This window comes from Cotesia glomerata, unplaced genomic scaffold (assembly GCF_020080835.1).
Source record: "Cotesia glomerata isolate CgM1 unplaced genomic scaffold, MPM_Cglom_v2.3 scaffold_29, whole genome shotgun sequence".
In the NCBI taxonomy this organism is placed as follows: Eukaryota; Metazoa; Arthropoda; class Insecta; order Hymenoptera; family Braconidae; genus Cotesia; species Cotesia glomerata.
In genome coordinates, this window is record NW_025403440.1 from 49,516 (window position 1) to 68,567 (window position 19,052).

A 19,052-nucleotide genomic window follows, 5' to 3' on the forward strand; every position below is an offset into this window, starting at 1 on the left:
AAAAAATCTCAGTGTTTTTTAAATGACACTTGAAGAAATTAAATGAAAAATGAAGATTAATAAAGTGTACTGCATATAAATTACGCAAATGAGTATACTGAGCAAGCCAGGTGGAAACAGTGTGAAGGGTACATAATAAGAATGAAAATCGTTTAAATAAACGAAAAAATAAAATGAAAATGAAAAAATAAGCAGCTATGCGGTGTCGCGTTGTATTGCGCCAATTCTATAAAAAAGAGTTGTGATGCGTGTGAATGTAATAAATATAACGAGCATACAATAATAAATAATACCTACTATTATTACATGTCGCGTAACGCTCGCTCTATGTGTATATGTATATGAGCATAATTACATACATATATCACCGAACAAATACAATAATAAACATTAACAACACCATTATTAATTACCATCATCATAAGTCATAATCATAAGTATATTATGATTGAGTTATTAATTCTATGACAACAGGAAAAATAATGATAAATAAAAAATTTAATGTCAGACTGACAATTTTATTTTATTATTTACTTTTATTTTATTACCCACTTTATAGTTTTTATTTGGAACCTTTATTGTGTTTTTGTTATTTTAATTGTTATCAATATTATGTAGACGATTATTAATCAATATCTGATGATCGTAAAAAGTGGGCTGAAGAAGTCAATATGTTATCTTCATCGAATCCTGCTATTTCTTGTGGTATTATTGAATGTTCTTCTACGCCTGTACATGGACGACACATACATTCTAGTGGTGCTTTTGTCGTTATCTTAAATAAAAACATACAATAAATAATTATTTACAATTAATTAATTTTTTTATTTTTTTTTTTTTAATTATAATGATTATGATATTAAAATTAGCAGTCACTTGACAATTTTTTAATTTTATTTAACAAAAAATTCTTTCCAAAAAATTATTTTTAAAAAATTGCATTTTTTTATTTTTTTAAATTTCTACATGTCAATTTTTGGTTTAATATTCTTAAAATTATTAAATATATGCTAAATTAATTTTCATTTAATGGCCGCATGCTTGATCTGTCATTTTTTTTTTATGACAATGAAGTTAACAGACATTAGAAATTTTTTAACAATTAAATTACTATGAAGAAAATTTAATTAAAGAATTCCACGTGTGAAAATTAAAAAAAAAATTATTATTAAAAATTTTTTAAAGCACTTTTTTTTTTATTAAAATTAATTTGTTATGACGTATGAAGATAAAAAAATTGTTAGCTAACTTCAGAACGTCATTTTTTCTCATCTAACTTCAAGCCACTTCTACATTTAAATTTTTAAAGTAAAAAAAACTATAAGAATTATTTAAAAAAATTAATTAATATTTCTAGAATAAATAATTTATATAAATTCAGAGTAATAATCACGTGATACTCTAAATTATGTCACGTGAGAGTACTTACAACAAAAAATAAAAAAAAAAAACAAATAATAGTAATAATAATCACAACCTTTCTGAATGTTCGCTCTCCGGGTTTAGCTTCCGGACAATAGAGGGCTACCGTAGCTTCACGCTCGCCACTTTCTTGACAACACATACAGCTTCGTTCCATTTGCCAAATTTTTGAGCCTGAAACCTAATAAAAATACAGGTAAATAATAAATTGTTTTTAAAAATGATAACACACACAAATATCACAGCCCTTTAAAAAAATAATAACTAAATAAATCTGTCAAAAATTTAAACAACAACTCGAGCACGCACATTGTCAACATATCATTTGAATATTGTAATTGCAATCGTATTTTTTTTTTAGGTTTTCTGTCTTTGTTATTCAAGTCATTCAGTGTATAATTTTTAGTGCCAAAATTTTTATTTCACCTTCTCGTTAAAAATAGTGCTGAAGTATTTTATAATTAAATACATTATTATTATTTACTTGCAAATAGCTGCTACATCGTCCAGTGCAAGCGAAACTTGGTATGGGTTTCGGCAAACATCCTGGATATCGGAGTAAATGAATAACTGGTGTTACCTGACATTCATCAACACCTACAAGTGCTTCAACAGTTGACTGTGAAATTACAAGTAGCAGCAGACCGAATTTTCTTGCTGTGTAAGTAAACATTTTTTGCTACTTATATTTGTTATTGTTAATTTTTTTATTTATAATTATAATTAATACAACTTCAATTGTCACGTAGAAACTTTTATAGAATTTTTTTATTTATACGAAGTATTGAATCATGAAAGCTACTATGATCAACTGATACATTGTAGCAGAAAAATAACAACACTGCATTTATAAAATCTATCACAAACTCTTATATCCCTTAAGTTAGCCCCATTAGACCAACACATTAGCCACTTTACTCAAAGAGGGGATGAATTTAAGTAACAGTTCTTGTAATGGTCCCTAGCTTAAATCTCTGAAGCTTGTTAACATTTTTTTTTCTTTTTTATTCCACGTTAATAATGCTTTATTACACCGCCATAAATTACTGACCTCTGTTTGCGGTTATTTAGAAGAAAAAACAATTAATTTCCTTTTCTAAATAATTATTTGATAGAATTTAATTCAATACTGAATTTTTTAAATAGAATTTATCATAAAAAAATTATTTGATTGCTAAAAATATTCTTCCTTATATTTTTTTTTCTGCTTATCAGTTGTCAAGTATTTAATAAATTCTTATTTTATTATTTATTTATTTTCATAACTGGTTTTGATAATTTTTAAATTAAATATTTTTATTTATTCAATTTATAAATTTTAATAAAAAAGTAAATTATTTCTAAATCAATTTTTAAAACTAGACTTTTTAAATAATTAAAATATTTTTAAATTAATTATAAAACTTTTCAATTTTTGAATAATTTAAAAACAAAATTTATCTTTGCAATAGATTAAATTTTATTCATCATCATTATCATGTTACATTAATAATTTCCATATAAATAATTTTAACGCAAAAAATCGGTACATTTGTAACATTTGCAATCAGCTGGCTCCCGGAGTTTTATTTCCATACTCGCGAGTTTATCAGTTTCTAGTTTTTCACCGTCTGGGTTGTAACAATGGTTGAGCTTGACGACTTTTTCTTTGAGGTAGCTCTCACGACAGCAGTAGCACTCCTAGAATAAATAGAATAAATAGAATAAATAGAATAAATAGAACCAACCATCAATCTAGTATTTCATCAATTACTAAATACTTAACAACAATAGTTACCTTGGAGAAGCCCGTTGATGAAATGACACTCGGTTGGACTTGTGAATTGCAATATCCTTCGCATTTAGTAACAGATACGTCATCACTGCAGGTTCTAATAAGTCCTCCGTCATTGTCGTACTCATCTGCAATCATAAAAAATTTAATTAATTATTTTTTTTAGTATTATTAATTAGAAAAAAAAAACTTTACCTTTGGTTAAATGAACTTCTGAAAAAAGAGTTTCACAGTCCTCTTCATTTTGGAGGAGCGCTTCAATTTTAAATATTGATAACAAAAGTAATAAATATATCAGCATGTTTAAGTATCAAAAACTCTATTTCAATCAGCGACCTTCAAGAATTACACATGAATTGAGAGAATTCTGGATCAACGTTCAGGTTTTATAAGAAATTTTTTGCCCACCCATTGCGATGATTTAACTCCCGCTAGGTGTTAATAGTATCAAACAATAATTTTCTGAATCAGCTGATGACAATATTTTTATTATCTATTATTTAAATTAAAAAAACTTATATATAAATTTAATAAATAAAATAATTAATGATCACTGCGCGTATCTCCAGGACAATTATCAGCTAAATCATCGCCATCATTAAAATCTGTACCACACCAGATGCAGTAAAAATATTTATCCCTCAAATATTTATTTATAATTTGTAATTTCTCCGCAGCAGGAATTTCATTAGTATCATCATCTTCATTATCATCTTCATCATCTTTATTTTCATCTCCATCTTCATTTTCTTCATCAGATTTCTTCTCTTTCTCCACTTTAGGCCAGTACCATAACTCAACGGGTTCGTTGATACCACTTTTGGTATCCAACTGTTCACACACTTTTTGGCTTTTAAATAAATCGATCTCCAGCAACTGTTGTAATTTTTTCATCGCTATTCTATCGCGAAAGTCCTCCGTTTTCATGCTCTCCAGCTTAGCGGTCGGATTTATTTTTTTTTTATTAATCGAACTAGAGTTGTTACTTTTACCCAAGCCTGATCTATCAGATTTTATATTTATGGGTATCGGTTCCGAAGAACCGTGGAGATTTTTTCCAATACCTTGACCCGGTTTGTAGCCCATCTTCATTAACATTTCAAAACCTAAAATTATTTTTTAACATCATTATTGTTTATAGTAAATTCATATCCATTATAATGATACTGAAGTTAGCTGTCAATTTTGTTAATTTTTATAAAAAAAAAATTCTAAAAATTTCTTCTAACTTCTACATGTGTAATTTTTTAATTAAATTTTTTTTTACAATGATTTTATTGTTACAGAATTCTAAAAAAAATTTCTAATGTCTGTAAACTTCAGTGTTATTTATTATAATATAAAAAAAAAAAAATTACCCTTATTATCAGATGTTAATTCTTCAGACATTTGTTTGTCTCTCAATTCTTTCTCCATAACCCGTGAAGATTTATTTTTTTCTCTAACCCTGGCATCGTGTTCAGCTTTTCGTTTAGCTACTTCAAGCCGTCTTTTCTCAGATTGTTTATAAATTAAACTAGAAGAGCTTTTGTTGGCATTTTGTTGAAGACTCTCAAGAAATTTATCTGACATATAATCATCTTCGTCGGACATGATCTAAAAAATTGAATAAAAATATTTATTAAATTAAAAATAAATAAAAAAGCAATAATGACAATAATAATTAATAATAATCAAATAAAAAAATATAACCTCACTTGCAGTGTTACAAATTGCTGACATAAAATACGTTACGACCATTTTAAAAAACATTGATCCAAAAATTAGAATGACATGCGCAGAAAAGTTGCGCTTGAACATAAATCTTCGGCTCGCTTCGTAGCCACTCGGCAGGTTGATTTTTAGACAGGAGGAACATGGTGAAATAGAAACTAGCCGTAAACCAGCAGCAATGAACAAGAAACACTGGATTTAATGATAAAAAAAAAGTTAAAAAAAAATACATACATAAGAAAAAGAAAAAATAAAAGGGAACGATGAAACGCAAAACAAGTATTTTGTCGTTGGTCGTTTAGTCAGAGCAATTACGCTTCATACTTACCATTTTAATACATATTTATCGCTATTGACAATTATTAAATATTGTTTCACGGGCGTCAGTTTCGTTATTGAATATAATTATCAATAATTAATTTATTTGTGAACATACCAAGTGTTATTTTTAACGTGTGTGGAATATGGTTGGAAATGTGTAGCAATATCTCCAAGTACCTTACTTATACCAATCGTGTGTCTCTTGTTAAAGAAGAAAAAATATATTTTTTTTTTTTCTTATAAATAAATTCATTATTGACGTCTTCGTGTGCCAGTTTACCTGACTACCATCATTATCATTATCGTCCAAGTATCAAGTCATCTTGATAATTAACTCGTGTCTAAAAGGTCACGAGCTGAGAGAAGAAAAAAAAAAATAATATTCTGGCAAAAGAGAAAAAAAAAAAAAAGAAACTACTAGGAAGAGGAAGTGAAAAAAGAGGTTGATTGGATTTAAAGTCTTTGATGCAGTATTAATTAATAATTCATGTCAAATAGACTCATATAATAATTATTGTGATTTATTTATTTATTAGTTTGAATAAGTGATTTTTAGTGTTTGAAATTTGCAATGTAATACAACGCAAATGCAAATACTAACACCTCAATCAAAATGATTAAATGGACAAGCTAAAAATAGTACACTCGTGGAAAGCAACGTTGGTGTGATAAAAAAATAGTAATAATAATAATTATAAAAATAAAGGTTAATAATAACATTGAAAGTAATCCATACAGGATAGTATTTTTAAAAATATAAAATTTATCGAGTAAGACTATAACAAGTGAACTTGGTTATTATTTTCTAGGCAGCCGAGTGGATGGCGTTATTCTACGATTTGAATAATATCATGCGGAGACTTGAGGCCTACGCCCTATTAGATTTCTTTGAAAATCTTTCAATTGATCTAATAGAATAGACAAATGATTGTTAACCTCAATTTGTTTATCCAAAGGACTCGGTAATTATCCTCACTTGTAAAAAATAAAACTAAATAATCTAGTGGATTGTTTAAAGCTTTAAAAATAATAATTAAAGCCGATCAAGTGTGGCTATGGTTGTGGCAAGCAGTGGGTGGATACAAAATGTCAATTTTCCCTCAAATCAAAATGACAGTAACTTAAACTCTGGTTCTGTGGTGGATAACAATAAAATGACTGCCAAAGGTATACTTATGTGTCGGGATAATTCCCACGCGTTCCAAGACAGGACACTTAATTTGGATCAACCTGTTAAGATAGGTAGGTCTGTTGCTCGAACGCGTGCAGCTAATGATAATGCAATATTCGACTGCAAGGTATTGTCACGGAACCATGCATTGCTGTGGTACAACGCCGGTAAGTTTTTCCTCCAAGATACCAGAAGCAGCAACGGCACGTTTGTCAATAATCAACGGCTCAGCGCCACGGGCTCCGAGTCAGCTGCTAAAGAAGTTTGCTCGGGCGATATTGTGCAATTTGGCGTTGACGTGGTGGAAAGTACCAAAAAAGTGACCCACGGTTGCATTATCGCCACTTTGAAGCTGTATTTACCGGACGGTAAGGAGGCCAAAGCAAGCAGGAGCATGTACATGACCAGCGCCGCTGGAGATGTTACGCTTGAGGATCTTTACAAGCTTAATCAATATCTCCAAGAGGCCAGCAGACGTGAGAAAGTTCTTCAGTCAAAGTTGGCTTATTTGGAGAAGCTTGTTGACAATACCAAGAAAGCCGCCAGCCAGTCTTGGAAGGCCTTGATTGATGAGGACCGTCTCTTGTCAAGGATAAAAACTGTCGAGAGTCAGCTTATTGTTTATACGAAAAATTACAGCGAGGACAAAGTCAGGAATGAGATATTGAAGCTGGAGGAGGAAAAATCCCAGTACCAGATTGCTGCGAAAGAAGCCTTGGAGAAAGTTCATCAAGAAAAACTCCAAGTTACGGAAAAATTGATAAATCTTGAGAGTCGGTTGAATGAAACTGAAGAAGAATGCCAGAGTTTACATGAGATTGCTAAGCACGCTCAGATAGAGTTGCAGGAGCTTGCTGCCAAGTACTCGAACGCGCAGAAAAATTTAGCCCAGGTAGAAGCTACACTTGCGGATAAAGAGCAAGCTTCCAGGGAGATGGTTGAGCGTGCTTTGCAGCAGAAAGAATACTTGACCCGAAAAGTAAATCATCATTCGGAAATTGGTCAAGTGCTTCATCATAAGCTTGATATGAATCGTCTTGATTCTATGAAAATTCATAAAAAAATAACTGGCCTTAAAAATTACATGCAAACGCTCAAAGATATTAACGCTAAATTGATGTCTGAAGAGTCTAAAGACGGTGTCAATCCAATTGAAATAATAAATGCCATTCTTGAGACACTTAATGGCATGATAGCCGAGACTGAGACCATTGACATCTCGCCGGACAAATTGAAGAGCTTCAACGACCTTGAGTTTGGGTTGTTGAAGAACGCTGAGGATGATTTTGCGAAGTACATTGTACCGCCGTCATCGCGGACTACTATTAACGGTAAAAATGATGAAAATCACACGGAAAAGTCCGAGCAGGATGACGACGCTGGTTCTGAAGTTAATTATGATAGCTCTAGTACAACTAGCGAAGACACGCACAGTTTGGTAGGTAGCGAAGGGTCCAATGAAGAAAAGTCAGTCGTTGAAATGAAACTGGTGAATAATGCTAGTCTGGATGAGGAGCAATCGGAAGTGACTAATAAATTAGAAGTTACATTTGCAGATGACAACGGCAGAGAACTCATTGAGAGCTATCATCATCATCATTATCATCATCATTCAAATGATAATAATATTGAGGATGAATCGGATGAATCTACGGATACTATTTCTGCCTTGTCATCATTACCGTCCACGTTAATTAAGCCAGACAAGGATCAATTTATTGCTGATAATGAAAATTTAACGATGATAATGAATGACGTTAAGGAGGAGGTCGTTGAAGAAAAGGAAAAGGAAGAAACGGATGGAGATTACATCAAGACACTGAAGCCCGTTGGAAAGACAACTTGTGACTGCTCATCTCAGTCTTTGCACACTCGGGAGTACATTCTTGATTTGTTCATGTCTTCGCTTGACTCTCTGGATAATGATGATGACGCAGAAGCTCAGCTAGCTGTTAAAAAAGAGCTAGAGCAAGTGCGCAGTTGGTTCGTCAATGAATCCAGCGATTTGCTTGTTGATAAACTTAAGGAGTTATATTACAAGGCTAAAAATGAAAAGTCGCGTATGCAAGAGATAAATGAACAATTGGTTATTCTTAAAGAGAAATTTAATACGTGTAATGAAGATAAAAATGATCTGGCTAAGCAGTATGCTACTTTGAAGTCCGAGTGTGGTGATTTTATCAACACCAGTTACAGTGTTCCTATCCAGTATATTGCACCAATATTAATTGCCTTTTTGTGGCTACTCATGGAAAAAATGTTCTAATTTACTCACTATTAATTGATATTAAATTAAAATATATACATAGTTAATTAATCACGAGATTGAATAATTATATTTATCATATTCTTTCATCGATTGTTGTAAATACTCGTATTAAATAATATTCATTGTATTTTAATTAATCTAACACTGCGAATATTTCAAAATAATATTTAATTAATCTAAGAATTAAATTTTTTATGAGTGAATAATTAATACGCAATGACTCATTGTAGTCAATAAAAACAATAAAACCACGTATTGTAAAATTTAAGTTTGTGTTTAATTAAAAATGTAATTAGATTAGATATTAATCACAGGACAATACTTGTATGTGTAATAAGCTGCCAATTTTAATATCAATTAAAAATTTTCTTATATTAAACGAAAAATAAAAACAATATGTTCCTTTATTATTATTATTTGTCATTGATTATTTTTAGATTGTTTTTTTGCGTCTTTAAATTTATTATTAAATGTAAATATATATATATATATATATATCGTCTAATGTTTAAGTTTAGTTTAAATTTTTCTTGTGTTATAATTTATTTTTTATTAATATATTAATTAATAGTTTCAATTTTTGTAAACATTTAAAAAATTTTATGTTATCTTATTTTTTAAATTTTCATTACAAGACATAATTTGTTTACTAGTATAAGTATATATAAGTTAATAGTGGATCATTTAATAAATGACTTTAAAAATAATTAAAAAAAAAAAAAAAACAATACAATTTTTTGTATTTAGTATTATTTTTTTTTATAAAAATTTTATATTTAACATTGTATTGTAGAGTTAGTGAAGAGATGATTGATACTAATTAATGGAAAAATAATAAGCTATAAAATAAAAATGTTAAAACAAACAAAAGCCTATGAGCATGTCTTTTGATGCTTCACTGGCCTTAATTTAAAAACTATGTAATTAAATTTTTCTATACATTTTTTGTTATTCTCTATCGTAAATGTAGAAAGTAGAGTGCCATGTGTTATTTTTTATGTTCGCTTAAATAATTTATACTATTAAAAATAATATTAGTGATAAAGTCAATCAATAAATACAACAAAAATCATAACACAAATATTTTTATTGTTTTTATTTCATTTATAAATTACATATATTACTTTAATTATTATAATTTTCTTTAAAAAAATTATTTCACATAAAATTACACAATAAGAATTCATATTGTATATAAATATTGTTATACTATCAATCTTGCTACTATGTAACAATTACTATGAACATAAAAAAGTTGAATAAAATAAATTTCATTAAAATTCATCAGACATTATATTCTTGACACACCAGTTTTAATTAAATCAGTGATTAATGGTAGAAATAATTTGGAGTATAATATGTCGGTACTAATTTATAATTAGAATTTTTTATTTAATTAATTACTAGCAACCTTGCCGTCACTATGTGACTGCCGTGACTTGTGAACTATAAATAAATAAAATTTTGCTTTATTAAATAATGACTTTTGTTAAGTTGCACTGTACTTTTTTAATTATTGGCATTTTTAAAGATATAAGCTCATCCTGACGTTACATTCATCAAGAGCTTTCATTTGAGTACCCACATGCATGTTTGATATATTTTTCATATATATATAAATATATGAAATATATGAAAAATTGATGTGGGTACTTAAATGAAAGGTCTTGATGAGTGTAATGTCGGGGTGAGCTTATATATTTAAAAATGTCAATAGTTCACAAGATACAAGGTCATTTCTTAATATGTATTTAGATTCAAATTTTGCTTATTCTCTTAATAATATAGATAATTTAAAAAACAATTTTTTAAGAAAAATAATTTTTCAGGATAAAGCGATGGAGTACAAATGAAGCGAAAAATAAAAAATACACCAAGTGAAAATAAAATGGCAGGTGGTACATCAGTAACAACAGGTGGCAGCGAATCGCCACCTAATAGTCGAGTATGCCGAGACTTTTTGCGTAATGTTTGTCACCGCGGTAAAAGATGCAAATACCTCCACGAGCGATCTGGTGATTCTCCAGTAGAAGAGTACACATTTTGTCATGATTTTCAAAACGGCATGTGTAACTGGCCTGGCTGTAAATTTCTTCACTGTACGGAGAGCGAAGAAAAGCACTTTCGTGCTACCAGTGAGCTGCCGGCGCACATAATTGCGCGGTTAAAAAACAATAGTGAGAAAACGGAATTCCCATTGTGCAAAGATTTCATGAAGGGTAATTGTCAGCGGGTGAATTGTAAATTCAGACATTATAAAAAAGAAGAACCGCAGCATACTAACGTAGCTTCACCGATGATTAATCAGCCAGTGCGCTCGCAACATTGTTTCAACGGGACTAACCACAATGACAATCGAATCCGCAATGGCTTTGAAGAATTAGACAGAAAGTAAGTACTAATAATTCAAAGACACTTTTCTTCTTTTAATTTATATTTAATATTTAATTTTATTTATGACATTAAAGTTAGCAGTCACCTGTTTAATTTTTTAATTTTTTTTAACAAACAAATTTGTTCCAAAAAATTCTTTTTAATTTTTTTAAAATTTCTAGATGTAAATTTTTTATTCTAATTTTTTTTTGCTATAATTTATTGGTTAAAAAAATTCTTAAATATCTGCTAAATTAATTTCCATAATTTATTTATTTATTTTTCTTTTTAGCGTACACTGGCAGTTTGAAGATCATCAACATGTCCTAACAAATAATAATGGCCATGGAGGCTACTCAGCTTCTCCACAATCAAGCGAATTTATCGGTGGACCTCCGGAGCCTAAAAGAAGAATAATATCAGGTGGTGAAGCTATCTTGCACTTTGAAACTTCTCCAATTGTAGGTCAACACACAACTGCTCATTCAGCAGTGACTCCTGGGTATTATTATCCAGTGATCGCGAGGAACGAGGCCCGGGCAATAGTCCTCGAAGACGAAAATTCACTTCTGAGAAAAAAAATAGACGAATTAAAGAAGCAAGTCAGTGATTTAACGGCAACAAACGAATTTCTTCTTGACCAGAATGCCCAGCTGAGAATGTCTGGCAAACGAACGGCGAATGTTACGTCAGTGACTGTTCCCGCAGTGACGATCACTAACACTGTCCCACCTTCGCAGGCTCCAACACCCCAGCAAATGGTCAACGCAGCTGTAGCTGCCGGGACTTTGAGGACTGTTACAGCTAGCGTAGCAACTGTTCCAGTTAGCATTGCTACAGTTACTCCCGTGTCAATTGCTGCTGTGTCTATGGCTCCGGTGTCAATTCCTCCGCCAATTGTAACGATGGCTCAGCAAACTATCACCATGAGTGGCTCTGGACCTCAGTCCGCGAACCAGCAGGCCCAAAATCCTCAACAATCTGCTAGCTTGCCGCTTTCTATTTCTGGAGCTACTGCTCCGATGGTGTCCTATCCGATTATGACTCAAGAGCTTCGACCTGTGCTCCAATAAATCTATCTCTTAGTCTATTAACTTGCCTTATTTATATTTATATAAATATTTTTAATATTTTTTTTTTCTTTTTATAAATTTGAAGTCATTTTTTTTCTTCAAGCTGATATTGGTTATTTAAAAAAATAATTATTTTTTTTCTTTTTATAAATTTGAAGAAATTTTTTTTCTTCAAGCTGCCATTGGTTATTTGAAAAAATAATTATTTATATAAATTTATTGTTAATATTTAATATAACAGTAATAATATAAGAAGCTTTTAATGTTATTTTATAATAACAATTATTTAATTACAAATGCCATTTGAATTATTTTTAAATTTGGATTGTTATTATTTGTAAATTATAAAATTAAAATACTTTATTTTATAGCTAATTTAGATGTCAATTCATTAAAAATTAAAAATAATGTAATCAAATTAAATTATTAATTAGATAACATAATTGTTGTTTATAAATTATAATTCTCAGGTGGCAAAAATATTTCGGGGTTTAAAAATGTTAATATTTAATTAAAATGATCACTATTGTAGCGATAGTTCTCAGCAAAAAAATGTATATAAAAAATTAGATTGGTTTTTAGGCATATTTATTATTTAAGGTTTAAGATACGATTGTATCGAATTTTCTTATATTGTAAATAGTCTTAATATATTTACTTTAATAAAAAAAAAAAATTACAATGATAATTTGAGTTTTTTTGTTTTTAAAATAATTGAATAAAAAAAACTTAATCAACGAATATTGCTAATGGAATTGATAAATGTGTAACTATTTTTTACAATTATGTCACTGAGTAGAGCCATCAATGAGGAATTTGGTTGCCAGGCAGTAAATTCCTCCCACTAATACAACACAGAAAACACCAAGTGTAAAGCGGATTCGCCAGTGCTGCTTATAACTATTCAGAAGATTTATTATTTTAATTGTTTGCTTTTTTGTTTCTTCCCGGCTACCAGAGTTATCAATTACAAAATTAGCTTGCTCAATTTTTTTTTCCAGAGGCATTTGTGAAGTTATTCGTTGTTTAGATTTTGCTTCATCAATATCTGATCGTTTCATTAAACGTTCAAGCTGTTGGTCTTCTTCACTAAAATAAAAATTTATTTAATTAAAATAAATTATGCATAAAAATTAAAAAATTATGATACCAAAGTTAGATGACAGCTGCCAATTTTTTTAATTTTTATAAAAAATCAATTGAAGTAAAAAAATTCTTTAAAAAATTTCTACTAATAATTTTTTTTAATTTTTTTCATAAAATTTATTTATTAAATTTTAATAATTTTTTTAACAAATAAATATTGGCAAAAAAAAATCAACATGTAGAAATTAAAAAAAAATGAAAAATGCATAAAATTTTTTTTTTAAATTATTTTTCGGAACAAATTTGTTTGTTAAAAAAAATTAAAAAATTATCAAGTGATTGAAATTCTAAAAAATTTCTAATATCTGTCAACTTCAGTGTCATAAAAATTAGAATAACTATAAATAAATAAATATAATTACCAAGTAACGACAATTATTTTATACAAATAATTTTGCATTTTTCCAGTCTCAAATAGCAGCGGTAAATCCATAACAATATATGGATATCCTTGAAAGAAATAATCTAACGTTTCCCACCACAATTCTTTATAAATTTCAGGATGAGTTATTGCATTTAATTTCCGTCTTTTTTCAATGTCATTAAAAATTAAATCACCGAGTTTACTCCGATCAAGATAGCCATCATCATCAAATACTTCGTCACCGAATTCTTTTCTTATTTTCGACCAGGCCGTTTTACCAGGTTCCACAACTGTAATAAATTCATTAAATAAATTATTTAAATTTACAGCTTGTATAAATTTATTTAAAAAATGTCTAACCTCGACGAGCTGCAACATCAGCATCCACCACAGGAATTCCATGTTCACGGAATATTTCACAAACAGTACTTTTGCCAGTGGCTATTCCACCAGTCAGGCCGACGATAAACATTTTTTATTCTATTTACTTACTTATTCAATATAAATCATAAATAATTATTCAATTCACTACAATAAATTAATAATTCGTTACGGGTCTGAATAAACTTGTTTCCCAGTAAATGCTTTTGCTACACAAGATTATTATTATTTTTATCCATTTGTCTCTTCTGTGTTGTCATTCAGAACATTCAGATACATCACGAGTTAGAATTTAGCCTTACCGACCACGTAAAGCACATTAACCTCGACTACAGCGCCTCTAACAGCTAAAAGGAGGGAACAAAAATTTTAAATTTTTAGAGCGCCTCTAGCGGCGAAAATTTTTATTCATTTGAACGAGGATCATCAGTTAAGTAAGATGTATTAAATTAAAAATAAATAGTTTAAAAACTAAAAACACGCTTTTTATAGAAAACCAAACTAAAAATAGAAAAGAAATTTAAATTAAGAATAGTGTTAAAAATTTCAATAAATATAAATTAATAATAGTGTAAATAAAAAAAATGTATTTTATTTTAAAAAAAGCGTGTAAAAAAGCGTGAGGTGCATGGTGTCAATAGTTATAAATATTTTATTGACAGATATGAGTAGAGTGATTATCATTTTGATAATATCTTAAAAAGCACCCCACGCTTTTTTTAAAATAAAATACATTTTTTTTATTTACACTATTATTAATTTATATTTATTGAAATTTTTAACACTATTCTTAATTTAAATTTATTTTCTATTTTTTAGTTTGGTTTTCTATAAAAAGCGTGTTTTTAGTTTTTTTAAACTATTATTTATTTTTTACTTTTTAGTTTGGTTTATTTATAAAAGCGTGATTTTTTAGTTTTTTTAAACTATTATTTGTTGATTATCAAAAATATTCAGGCGCGCAAATTACCCACGGAGAGTTACATACTGACATACTGACATACTGACATACAAGTGAAGCTAATAAAAAATAATTATTTATAAATATTATAAATACGGGGAATCAGAGTTCGATTTCGGAGAGCGAGCCTGAGAAACGGCTACCAGAACCAAGGAAGTCCGCAGGCGCGCAGATTACCCACGGAGAGTTACTGACATACTGACAAACTGACATACAAGTGAAGCTAATATAAAGCGTGTAAAAATAAATAATTGCGAAGATAAAGATGATAATAAGTGATATTTAAAGTGAAACTAAAATCAGCTGACAAAATTATAAATAAATTTCTAACGTCTGTTAACTTCAGTGTCATTTTAGTTGCTATAGAAATCCAAAAAATTGACAGGTATTAATTTCAGTGTCTTTATGTCAAATACGGACCGTAAAAACTAAAGTATAAAATAATAGAAGTTATTAATTTTTTTTTCCTCGACAAAATAGCAAAAAAATAGTATACACTCCTCGGGAAGTAAATAAGAAAGCCAACAATTAATGAAAATTAAGTTACCTGATATCTGAAAATTTTAATAATTTTTTTTTCATTGAAAAAAATATTATAAAAAAATTTCATTTGTAAAAAACTTGAAAAACTGTGAGTGCAATTAAAAAAAAAAATATTTTTTTGTTCTAATTTAATTATTGAAAAATAATAAAAAAATTAAAAATGTCAGCTAACTTTAGTATTATCAACAATTACAAGTGATCTAAGACATTTCTTACTTTTCTTCCCTAGGTGAGTGTAATACAGTATTTAATTCGTTCCAAATTTTATACATTTCAAAAATATTTTCACAATGTACAGTAATATAATTTCTAGGCTCTGTATACAAGAATTTTAATAAAAATGGAGGATGCCAATATTCAAAGTTTGGGTATGTAGTATGACTTAAATTAGCTTTTTGAGCACAAATTCCTGTTAAATAAACATCTTCCATGTGTATTAATGGAGTTGTCAAAGCCGTTTTATACAGGATTAATCCAACATCTGAGCTCATAATGTAACCGGAACCTGCGGTAAAATTTGGATAAGTTCTCTCCCAGAACATATAGTCTGGAACATACCTGCAATTTATGTAAGTAAAATATTAATTTTATGAATTATATAAGAAATAATTTACTGCTACCATTTATTTCCAGGATCGGTTATTCGTAGGGGATCAATTAAGATGTGACCCATTAAAAGTCTAGTTGTGTTTGATGTCCTCAATGCTCTCATTAAAACTGGAATATTTATATAAATATCGTCATCTGTTTTCATAATAAATGTTGCTCGAGGACATTTCGCTATCGCCCATTTCAACATCATCATCGATTTTATAGTTAAATTGTTGTAAGTATCAATGAAGTCTTCTTGAATAATGTCACCGTACCGAGAATTTTCATCTAAGATTTTATTGTTCAGTGTTTTGTTTTTACTTTTGCCCAAAATAAACGCAACTTCAATAGTTTTGTTTACAGATTTAAAATATTTAAAATATATATTTTGCTTATTGGCCCAGGTGTTTCGAACTGCTGTTCTCGCTTTTGCATTGGCCACCGCGGAATGAACAATAATCAACAGGTAAGACGATATACATGGAAATTTAGGGCTCAGTATCAAAGTATTATTTTCTGGATTTATGTATAAGTTTATATTTCGAGAGATATTGGACTCCCATCCGGGCACTTGCTCATGTGAATATTGAGTGAAGTAATGAACAAAAGTGTAGAGAATAAAACCAAGAGTAATTGAGGTTTTTATATTTCTGTAATTTTTTAATTTTACTTTTAAAACTAAATTAATAATATATTACACACCTAGGAAAATAAAGTAAGAAATGTTAAGGATTTCTTATTTACTTCCCGAGGAGTGTATACTATTTTTTTGCTCGACGGAAGCAGGAAGCGGCAACTTCGTTTAGCACAGCGGGCCGAAATAAAAGTTGACGCTTCCTGTCCGTCGAGCAAAAAAAATTTATCATAAAATTATGATTACTTACCTTTTCAATAATTTAAATAATTTGAATCTTATGATCTTCATTGAAAAATTTTTCTAAATCATATAAACAAAGATAAATATTGCAAGACTGTCGTTGGTTGAAATAATATTTTTAATTAAAAAATTCAAGACTTGTTCACTCAATAACTACTAAAAAAACTCTACTCTATTGGTCTAATAGTCCATAGGCTACCTATATGTATTTGACTAGGCCTGATAATACATGATAATACTTGATAATACATGAGGTGGGAACTTACGAATAGTCTAAAACCCGAACATAAATCGACCTTCAGCTCTTTGCTTACCGAATGAAACATTTTTTTTTATCACATTTCACACATAGACAAATACGTCTTGCTTGTAGTGCCTATCAAAATATGTTCATGGCCATCCTTAAAAAAATTAGGAAAACGGTTTACCCTGAAGGCCATCTCTGCAACTTCCCGCTACTTTCGTAATTAAGCACTCAAAATTGTACTTATGTACTATCAAAAATATAATTTTTGTGTAGTTTTGAGCTCTCCGAGTCTCGGAGATCCAAGTTCAAAAGTCTGATAGAAGTTTAATAAAACACTATTTTTTGAATTTTCAAACCGCAATAACTTTTGAATGAATGAACTGATTTTCACGCGGTTCGCGGCATTCGACGCATTTTTTCAAATTCTATAATATATTGTTTAAGACAAATTGATCAGACCGGAAATTTCGGTGAAATTCGAAAAAATCACTTTTTTCGATTTCTTTCGTCAATGATAACTCACGAACGAATCAACAGATTTTGAACGGCTTGGTGGCGATCGACGTGGTTTTTCAATGTTAAGAGCTGATTAGTTTTTGGAATTGATCGGTCAAGCCGTTTAAAAGTTATTCAAAAAAAAAAAACAATTTGAAAAAATTTTTTTTCGCAGTTTTTTTAAGATTTCTCAAAATCTATCAGTCCGAATCGGTCTAACTTGTATTTTAAATCTAAGTTTAGTCGAACCCTTTCGAATGGCACAAACCGCGATTAAATCGGTCAAGCCGTTCAAAAGTTATGAGAGGTTTACACACACACACAAACACACCATCGCGGGAATAGTCAGGGAAGCTTCCTAGGACCTCAAAACGTCGAGATCTGATGAAAACTCGATTTTCGAAAAACGGGGTAAAAACAATAACTTCCCGATTTTTGAAAATTTTAAATTTTCTTAGCGGGAAGTTAAAAATATTAATTAATTTTTTTTAGCAAGTTTCAGCCACTTGTTTACCAATCAAATGTTATTGAATCTAAAAGTTTTAAACATATAGAAAAGGTCTATGAGGTATTGCCTACGTGTTTGCGTTCATAGCTACCTGGTAAGCAGGTGTAAACAGGTAAGTAAATATAAGTGACTGCATCAATCAGTTTACCAATCAAAATATATATCAAAATAAAGATTATTTAATAACAAACGCGATGATATAGTATTGCCTATACACAATAAACCGTATGATAAACCTATTATGATTTCTATAAGTTTTTTTTTTAATTTTTCATCGACACCAAAGAATACATTTTGAAATGTCAAATTTCGGGCTCAGTATCAAAGTATTATTTTCTGGATTTATGTATAAGTTTATATCTCGAGAGATATTGGACTCCCATCCGGGCACTTGCTCTTGTGAATATTGAGTGAAGTAATGAATAAAAATCCAGAGAAGAAAACCAAGACTAATTGTAGTTTTTATTCTTCTGTAATTTTTTAATTTTATTTTTACTAAATCAAAAATTTATTATAAAATTATGATTATTTACCTTTTGAAGAATTTTAATAATTTGAATCTAATAATCTTCATTGAAAAATTTTTTTAAATTATATTAACAAATATTGCAAGACTGTCGTTGGTTAAAATAATATTTTAAAATAAAAAATTCAAGATTTGTTTACTCAATAAATACTGAAAAAATTCTACTCTATGGTAACTAATCAAAAAGTATGAACCTGGTACTTATTGTTACTTTAAATTGTTTCTTCTTTCCGAGAATTAAACATTTAAGTAATTGTTATTTATCAAAATTGATAAAAATATAAAAATGAAATTTAA

The 19,052-nt window shown here is 29.2% G+C and overlaps 6 protein-coding genes across 8 annotated transcripts; 2 read left to right on the forward strand and 4 right to left on the reverse strand.

Moving 5' to 3' along the window:
- LOC123274308 (otogelin-like protein) lies at positions 1-3,500 on the reverse strand (the record flags this gene model as incomplete). Its single annotated transcript, XM_044741891.1, has 6 exons — positions 1-775; positions 1,478-1,603; positions 1,907-2,028; positions 2,937-3,102; positions 3,200-3,324; positions 3,392-3,500. Coding segments are annotated over 6 exons (798 nt in total), but the record flags the coding sequence as incomplete, so codon positions are not given.
- On the forward strand, positions 1,950-12,158 carry LOC123274303 (zinc finger CCCH domain-containing protein 10-like). Its single transcript, XM_044741885.1, has 3 exons — positions 1,950-2,083; positions 10,500-11,061; positions 11,336-12,158. The coding sequence occupies exons 2-3, from the start codon at positions 10,520-10,522 to the stop codon at positions 12,114-12,116; spliced, it is 1,323 nt and encodes a 440-aa protein (XP_044597820.1). The 5' UTR covers positions 1,950-2,083; positions 10,500-10,519; the 3' UTR covers positions 12,117-12,158.
- On the reverse strand, positions 3,499-5,278 carry LOC123274304 (G patch domain-containing protein 11). Of its 3 annotated transcripts, XM_044741886.1 has the most exons (4): positions 5,238-5,278; positions 4,889-5,101; positions 4,555-4,792; positions 3,499-4,302 (listed from the first exon to the last, which is right to left on the reverse strand). In XM_044741886.1, the coding sequence occupies exons 1-4, from the start codon at positions 5,238-5,240 to the stop codon at positions 3,740-3,742; spliced, it is 1,017 nt and encodes a 338-aa protein (XP_044597821.1). In that variant the 5' UTR covers positions 5,241-5,278; the 3' UTR covers positions 3,499-3,739. The 3 variants fall into 3 exon arrangements, with proteins under 3 accessions (XP_044597821.1, XP_044597822.1, XP_044597823.1); XM_044741887.1 differs by lacking the exon at positions 5,238-5,278 and having other exon boundaries at positions 4,894-4,985; XM_044741888.1 differs by lacking the exon at positions 5,238-5,278 and having other exon boundaries at positions 4,555-4,812; positions 4,895-4,957.
- Positions 6,280-9,077, forward strand: LOC123274301 (sarcolemmal membrane-associated protein). The gene has a single exon (XM_044741883.1). It carries the CDS (start codon positions 6,286-6,288, stop codon positions 8,665-8,667), a length of 2,382 nt encoding a protein of 793 aa, XP_044597818.1. The 5' UTR covers positions 6,280-6,285; the 3' UTR covers positions 8,668-9,077.
- A 645-nt stretch (positions 12,159-12,803) lies between the features above and the next one.
- Positions 12,804-14,407, reverse strand: LOC123274305 (dephospho-CoA kinase domain-containing protein). Its single transcript, XM_044741889.1, has 3 exons — positions 13,987-14,407; positions 13,625-13,916; positions 12,804-13,205 (listed from the first exon to the last, which is right to left on the reverse strand). Exons 1-3 carry the CDS (start codon positions 14,096-14,098, stop codon positions 12,905-12,907), a joined length of 705 nt encoding a protein of 234 aa, XP_044597824.1. The 5' UTR covers positions 14,099-14,407; the 3' UTR covers positions 12,804-12,904.
- A 1,301-nt stretch (positions 14,408-15,708) lies between these two features.
- LOC123274288 (beta-1,3-galactosyltransferase 1-like) lies at positions 15,709-18,803 on the reverse strand. The gene is made up of 4 exons (XM_044741848.1): positions 18,763-18,803; positions 18,576-18,699; positions 16,132-16,628; positions 15,709-16,069 (listed from the first exon to the last, which is right to left on the reverse strand). Exons 1-4 carry the CDS (start codon positions 18,801-18,803, stop codon positions 15,724-15,726), a joined length of 1,008 nt encoding a protein of 335 aa, XP_044597783.1. The 3' UTR covers positions 15,709-15,723.
- Between the last annotated feature and the right edge of the window lie 249 nt (positions 18,804-19,052).

What these genes read in the sequence shown, in the direction of transcription:
- LOC123274304 (XM_044741886.1), bottom strand. An exon ending in TTTGTAACACTGCAAGTGAG is followed by an intron (nt 4,793 to 4,888) that starts GTTATATTTTTT and finishes TCAATTTTTTAG; the next exon opens with ATCATGTCCGACGAAGATGA. An exon ending in ATTAACATCTGATAATAAGG is followed by an intron (nt 4,303 to 4,554) that starts GTAATTTTTTTT and finishes AAATAATTTTAG; the next exon opens with GTTTTGAAATGTTAATGAAG.
- LOC123274301 (XM_044741883.1), top strand. Translation starts at nt 6,286, where the DNA reads ATGGTTGTGGCAAGCAGTGGGTGGATACAAAATGTCAATTTTCCCTCA.
- LOC123274303 (XM_044741885.1), top strand. Translation starts at nt 10,520, where the DNA reads ATGAAGCGAAAAATAAAAAATACACCAAGTGAAAATAAAATGGCAGGT. An exon ending in TTTGAAGAATTAGACAGAAA is followed by an intron (nt 11,062 to 11,335) that starts GTAAGTACTAAT and finishes TTTTCTTTTTAG; the next exon opens with CGTACACTGGCAGTTTGAAG.
- LOC123274305 (XM_044741889.1), bottom strand. Translation starts at nt 14,098, where the DNA reads ATGTTTATCGTCGGCCTGACTGGTGGAATAGCCACTGGCAAAAGTACT. An exon ending in TGATGTTGCAGCTCGTCGAG is followed by an intron (nt 13,917 to 13,986) that starts GTTAGACATTTT and finishes AATTTATTACAG; the next exon opens with TTGTGGAACCTGGTAAAACG. An exon ending in AAAATAATTGTCGTTACTTG is followed by an intron (nt 13,206 to 13,624) that starts GTAATTATATTT and finishes TTTTTATTTTAG; the next exon opens with TGAAGAAGACCAACAGCTTG.
- LOC123274288 (XM_044741848.1), bottom strand. Translation starts at nt 18,803, where the DNA reads ATGAAGATTATTAGATTCAAATTATTAAAATTCTTCAAAAG. An exon ending in CTCGAGATATAAACTTATAC is followed by an intron (nt 16,629 to 18,575) that starts ATAAATCCAGAA and finishes ATAAACTTATAC; the next exon opens with ATAAATCCAGAAAATAATAC. An exon ending in ACCGATCCTGGAAATAAATG is followed by an intron (nt 16,070 to 16,131) that starts GTAGCAGTAAAT and finishes CATAAATTGCAG; the next exon opens with GTATGTTCCAGACTATATGT.